This window comes from Nannospalax galili, unplaced genomic scaffold (genome assembly GCF_000622305.1).
Source record: "Nannospalax galili isolate Female #2095 unplaced genomic scaffold, S.galili_v1.0 scaffold113, whole genome shotgun sequence".
NCBI classification, from domain to species: Eukaryota; Metazoa; Chordata; class Mammalia; order Rodentia; family Spalacidae; genus Nannospalax; species Nannospalax galili.
In genome coordinates, this window is record NW_008335444.1 from 7,457,034 (window position 1) to 7,463,036 (window position 6,003).

General features: G+C 51.2%; 1 protein-coding gene across 2 annotated transcripts; it reads right to left on the minus strand.

The window, feature by feature from the left end:
- Positions 1–330: 330 nt before the first annotated feature.
- Kiss1 (KiSS-1 metastasis suppressor) lies at positions 331–6,003 on the minus strand. 2 transcript variants are annotated; one of them, XM_017797435.1, is made up of 3 exons: positions 5,677–6,003; positions 2,910–2,988; positions 331–740 (listed from the first exon to the last, which is right to left on the minus strand). In XM_017797435.1, the coding sequence occupies exons 2-3, from the start codon at positions 2,938–2,940 to the stop codon at positions 457–459; spliced, it is 315 nt and encodes a 104-aa protein (XP_017652924.1). In that variant the 5' UTR covers positions 2,941–2,988; positions 5,677–6,003; the 3' UTR covers positions 331–456. The 2 variants fall into 2 exon arrangements, with proteins under 2 accessions (XP_017652924.1, XP_008828595.1); XM_008830373.3 differs by having other exon boundaries at positions 2,910–3,044; positions 5,677–5,996.

A 6,003-nucleotide genomic window follows, 5' to 3' on the forward strand; every position in this document is an offset into this window, starting at 1 on the left:
GGGAACAGAACTTTGGTCTCTGGAAGAGCAACACTACTCTTAACTACTGAGCCATCTCTCCAAGCTGGCCTTGAACTCAGAAATCTACCTGTTTCTGCCTCCCCAGTGCTGGAATTAAAGGCCTGCGCTACCACACCTGGTTCTTATTTTATATTTTTTTAAGTACTGAGCTGCAACAGACTGGAGATCAGCCAGTCTTCCTCAATGACTAGTTTGAGAAATATTGACTTTGACACCAGAGACATATTAAAACCAGCCAAGACGGAACTGAGAGAGGGGAACCGACCTCATCCGCACTACTAGCAAAAGTCAGCCACTAATCACTCGGCAGAGAGAAGGCAGAATTGCTTTACTGCCCTGGGCCAGATCGCTTTATTACGCCTGTCCAGCCTCGCCCCGCATCCGGTGCGGCCTCAGATGCTGGTCTCCGGCTGGAGTCCACCAGCCGCCCTGCCCTCAGCCCCGCGCCACACGTGTAGCCTGCCGCCTGCCATAGCGCAGGCCAAACGAGTTCCAGTTGTAGGAGGACAGGTCCTTCTCGCGCTGCACCAGGACGGTGCCCCGAGGCTCAGGGATCAGACGGCTGCGGGCTGGGCACAGGCCGGGTCGCTGGAGCCCGGCGGAGCTCTCGACAAGTGGGCAAGGCGAGGTCCCCCGAGGGCGTGGCCCCGCGGCCCCGGGCTTCCTCTCTGCACACCGCAAGCCGTGCTCGGAGAGTTGCAACGGTCCCGGCCGCTGGCCTAGGATAGAGAGCACAGGTAGGTGAGTCCGGGGCAACAGGGCTGCCTTTGGAGTCCTCTCAGAGCTCAGAACGCGGAGCCTGCTCTGGTCCCCTGACGTCAGATCAGCGCTGAGCTCAGTGCCGAGCCAGTATGCTGCTTGGCTCGGGTGGTCAGGCTGTTTGTTCCTCCCTCCTTCAACAGCTGTGCTTTGAGTGCTTGCCAGAGTTCTCATAAATAACTTTAATAAACTATTTCCTTTTAGGAAGCAGAGTTTGAAAATTAAAAACAACAACAACAACAACAACCACCTAAATATGCAGGGGACACTGTGCTCTGTCTTTTCTGGGCTCACTATCTGCGTCTGTAGCTCCATTGGGCCTGGAGCCCCTTGGGGGCTGTCTCCTCCATTTCCTCATCTCAGAATGCTTGAAACAGTACTCTGTACTATATACTCTGTACATAGTAGGGCCTTGATACATGCTCCTTAAATAAAAGCTAAGGAAAAACTTGAAATCACAGAAAACAAGAAAGAGCCAAGGCCATTGTGCCCAAGCACCTGTGATCCAACCCTGGTCTCTGAGGACAATTGCAGCCTCTAAAAAGCGGTATGAAGTCAGTGAAGACCAGCCATTATCTGAGTTGCCCACAGGCTCCTCTCCCCCAACCAGGTGTGGTGTCTCCCCTTCCTGCTGGGACCAACAAGGCTAACTCTGAAAGCACTTCACAGACAAGGCTCATTAAATTCTCTCTACTTTTTGGCAGTAAAACAGGACAAGTAGCTCTGAGAAGACAATAAGCCCAGCCAATTACGGATAGAGATTAGTGGAAATGAGGCCTGGTGTGAGTGGGTGTGTTGGGGTGGAAGATGGCATTGAGCCTGGCTCCTCAGTGCCTTGGCACACTTGAGACGTGGGTATGGCCATGGTCCAAGGTCAATAATAATTGTCTAAGAGGCCTCTCCCTGGGCCACTGAGACGGGAGGGGAGATCTCAGTTTCACACACAAAGCTCAGAACACTGATGACCCCCTCCCCTATGGCTTTTTGCCAGAAAGAGCCAATAGCCAGCATCCCAGGGCAGTGGGGGGATTAGTCCTTGCCCTGGAAAGCTGGCATTATTGATGTCTGGGGCCCTATTTCCCCTGCTTCGGGCACGTACAATGTCAAATGTGCAGTATGTGCCCTGCGTTCCACGCCTAGGGACCGAGGTCCAAAGAGGCTGAGCAACCAGTTCTAGCATGCCCAGAAAGCTGACCACAAAGACGCGTTCAAGCCCATGCCTCGGACTTACTGGCAAGCACTGCTGTAGCTCAGGTTGCTCACATGCTCTCAAGGTACCCTGGCACCTGTTGGAATTCTGCAATATTTGGCTGTGTGTCTTTGGGAAAGTTTCTGCTGTTTGGGGCCTCAGTTTCCCCAGTCATCAGTTCCTCAATGAACTTACAAGGCTGACAGACATTAAGGCATGTCCTTGAGTTCTTTCTTCAAATCTCCTATAAGGGATCTAAGGTTACAGATAAAAGTAACTTGCAGGACTGGAGAGACTGACTGCTCTTGCAGAGGACATTCCCAGCACCCACATGGCAACTAACAACTGTCCATAACTCCAGTTCCAGAGAATCTGATGTCCTCTTCTGACCTCTGAGGGCATTGCACAACATGGGTGCACTTACATACATGTGGGCAATACACTCATAAAATAACCAAAAAAAAAAAGTTTTTTGGTCTTTTTGAGACAGGATCTCCCTGTAGCCCCAGCTGGCCTGGAACTCACTATATGGACCAGGCTGGCCTTGAATTCACAGAGATCTGCCTGCCTCTGCCTCCCAAGTGCTGGGATTAAAGGCATATGACACCACACCCAACATAAATAAAATATTTTTTAAAAAGTAACTTGTATTTAAGTTCATTCCAAGCATCTATACAGAAGTGATTGTTGTAGAACAGAGCACAGAATATGGCAAAATCATGAAGGAGCTTGATGGTTAATAAGCCCTGGAACCCAGGTGAGAGGCTGGTGCTCACTGCAGGGGGTTGCCTCCCTCCGCACATGAACTGCCCATGTATCAGCCTTAGGTGTCTATCAAGCACAGTGTTAGCCCTATCTGTGTCCCAGCCACAGTCTGGAAAATACAGTGTCAGGTGCAGTGACTTGCCTCTCCCCACCCCCTTTCCCAAACAGTGCATACCTGTAGGACCAGGGTTCTCCACGGGTGCCATTTTGGCCAATGGCTCCTCAAAGTTGGTGGCACAGAGGAAAAAGAGCAGCTGCCAAGAAGAAAACAGGTTCATTCTGGCAGGAAGAGGCAGGTCTGAGAAGTGCCCTGAGGTTGAGACAGAGAGGGGCAATAAGGACTGGGTCCTGGTTTGTGCTGCATGAGAACCGAGGGTAAAGGGAGAGCCTGCAGGAGAGGAGAAAGCCTGTGCTTGCAGGTGCCCTGTGGAGGGGTCGAGATGATTCACACAGGACAGCCTTCTGGAGGAGATAGAGCCAGAAAGGGAAGGAAGGAAAGAAAGAAAGGAGGAGGAAGGAATGAAGAAGAAAGGAAGGAGGGAAGAAGGAAGGAAGGAAGGAGGGAAGGAAAGAAGGAAGGAAGGAAGGAAGGAAGGAAGGAAGGAAGGAAGGAAGGAAGGAAGGAAAGAAGGATCTGTTGGTGGAAAGGGCATGATGCTCAGGTTGCAGAATGGTGGGTTCTGGGTCACAGTTTTGCTGAAGAGGAATGATGAGGGTGAGAGGCCAGGCATGGGAATGAGTAGGGAGGGGGAGCTGGGCAAGGGCTTCAGGGCATGGCGGCTCTGAGGTTCAAACGCTCCCTTAGGAGCCTGAGACTAAGTCCTTCATTCTGGGCTCTGCACAAATGCATGGCTTTCTGTGCTCTGCTGTCTCCTATAGTACAGGCCATCCCAAATCCTGCTCCGTTTCCTTCTGCTATAATAGAAACCCAATTCCTTAACTGTCCAACAACTGTGATTAAGGACAAAGTGCTGAGGAGGCAGGAGGTACTGCATATGGAACCTGGGGCTTCTGTCCAAGGGGTTGGGGGGGAATATCATGGTGACCAACTCTATACATCCCTCTACTCTGTCCCCCACCCCATGACCTCCCCAGCTGCCAGACTCACATGTGGTGTGCAGGCAAGAATCTTGTCTTGAGGTGCTCCACCTCTGCCCTCATACATGAGACATAAGCAGCCACTCCCATCTCCAGGCACTGTGGGTCAGCCTGGCCACCAGCTGCCTGCTTAGATAGCTACTAGTCCTTGTAGTCTGTGATTCTATGAGACCCTGAAAGCCAGACACTTTCTGAGCTGCTTTAAGGCCTGAATGGGACATGGAGTAGAGGACAAGGACAGAGCCTTGGCCACCAGGGCCAGGGAAGTTTAGAAGTCATCTCTGGGAACCACCTATGTGCTGGTGCTGTTAGGTGCTGGGGTGTTGCAGTTGTCGACACGGTATCCCCCTCCTGATTTCAAATGTACTGTAAGAAGTTGACTCATGGGTAGCTTATAAGCAAATCATTTCAAAATAACACTGGACAGGCAAGTACCCAGGTGATAGGAGCTGGGAAGCCCAACCTGGAGGGATCAGGCATGTGGTGGCACCTGACATGAGTGTGCCAGATGAAGAGGGTTTGCAGAAGGTGTGCTCCCCCCAGGGGCTCTTCCTGGGCTGTGATGCCAGGGTGCTGGAACAGCAGGCAGGGGTGGGTGTGGGGGCTGCTGGATATAAGGATGGAGTTTCTCCTGGAGTGAAAGCTGTGCCAGGCTGCATCCCAGAGTGGTCTGAGGAAGGCAGGAGTATATCTGTGTGCACTGAACATGGAGCCTCCTGGCTGCTCTGAGCAGAGCAGGGTGGTGAGGAAAGGGAAGGGAGGCTATATGGTTGGAGTTTGGTGATCCCATTTTCTGCCTCTGTCCCTGTAGTACCTCTGTCCCATCACGGACAGTGCTTTTCTCATGGGCACCATGGGAGAAATCTGCCTGCCTCTAGCTCACCCTCACCCCACATGTATATATATACATACCACACATATACCACATACATACATACATACATACATACATACATACATACATATAATGACACAACAGGGGCCAGCAAGATGTCTCATTGAATAAAGGTGCCTGCCACCAAGCCTGGTGATCTGAGTTTGATCCCTGAACCCACATGGTAGAAGGAGATAATCAACTCCCATAAGTTGTCCTCTGACCTCTATATGTATATACTGTGGCACTTGTGTGCCACATATACAACACACATACGTATACACATGTATCACACAGACAGCACAATACCCCAGATAAATATCTCACACATTCTGCACGTACCACACACACATATGCCATACACTCCTTACTTGATACTTGTTGTAAAATTGAATTGTTTGGGGGAAAACCCCACTTTTGTCTCCAAGGGACCAGGAGTATCTGATCAGGTTTGGTGGTTTCTCTCTCCCTAGGGAGTTTTAGATATAGTAAACAACAGAGAAATTGTAGGCATGGTCAGAAAGATTTTGAAATGGGGTGACTTCTTCTCAGGTGGCCCCCAGTTCTTAACTAGCATCGTGTGGATGAGATTAGGTTTTCATTGGGGGAATAGTTTAGAGGTACCCTGGTGAGCCCATGAGCTCTGAGGGGTCCCCAGCTCCCTAAAATAACTACTGTGGCTTTGAATCTCATCCACAGATTGGGTTTCTTCACTGCATTGATTCCCTTCACAGCAGGAGTAGGCTTTTGGGATGCCCAGAGTCCTGGCATTGCACACAAAATGCAAGCTCATGTATTTGCCCAGACATCCCAGGATAATTTGGCCAACCTGACACTCAGGAGTGATCAGTGCCCTCTCACCTTCTGCTTACCTGATGTTTCAATCAGCCTTGAGTTGAAGGCCTGCTCCCCAAAATCCTTCCAGGGGAAGGGCAACCCCTCCTCCAAGTTGTATATACACCGTACTTACCTTTGCTGGGTCCTGACTGGAGGACTGGAGGGAGAGGAGCTCCCTGGGTGGGTGAACACCTTCAGGGAGTCTGCTGGCTCCTGAGCTCGCTTTCTCTGGCTCTCTGATCACAGCCCCTTTTATGAACACTGGGTGACGTCTTCAGGCATAATCCCACCTCTGCTCCCACCCCAGACCCTCCTCAAAGGGCTTTGCGTCCTGTGGCTGACTGCCGCCTCCTGGCTCTCTTGTCTGGAGCCAGCCTCTTCTTCGCCCCCAGAAGCCATCCAAGCCTACTCTCAATCTCACTAATTCTTCCATCCTTATCACCTTCTTCCCACCCCCTCT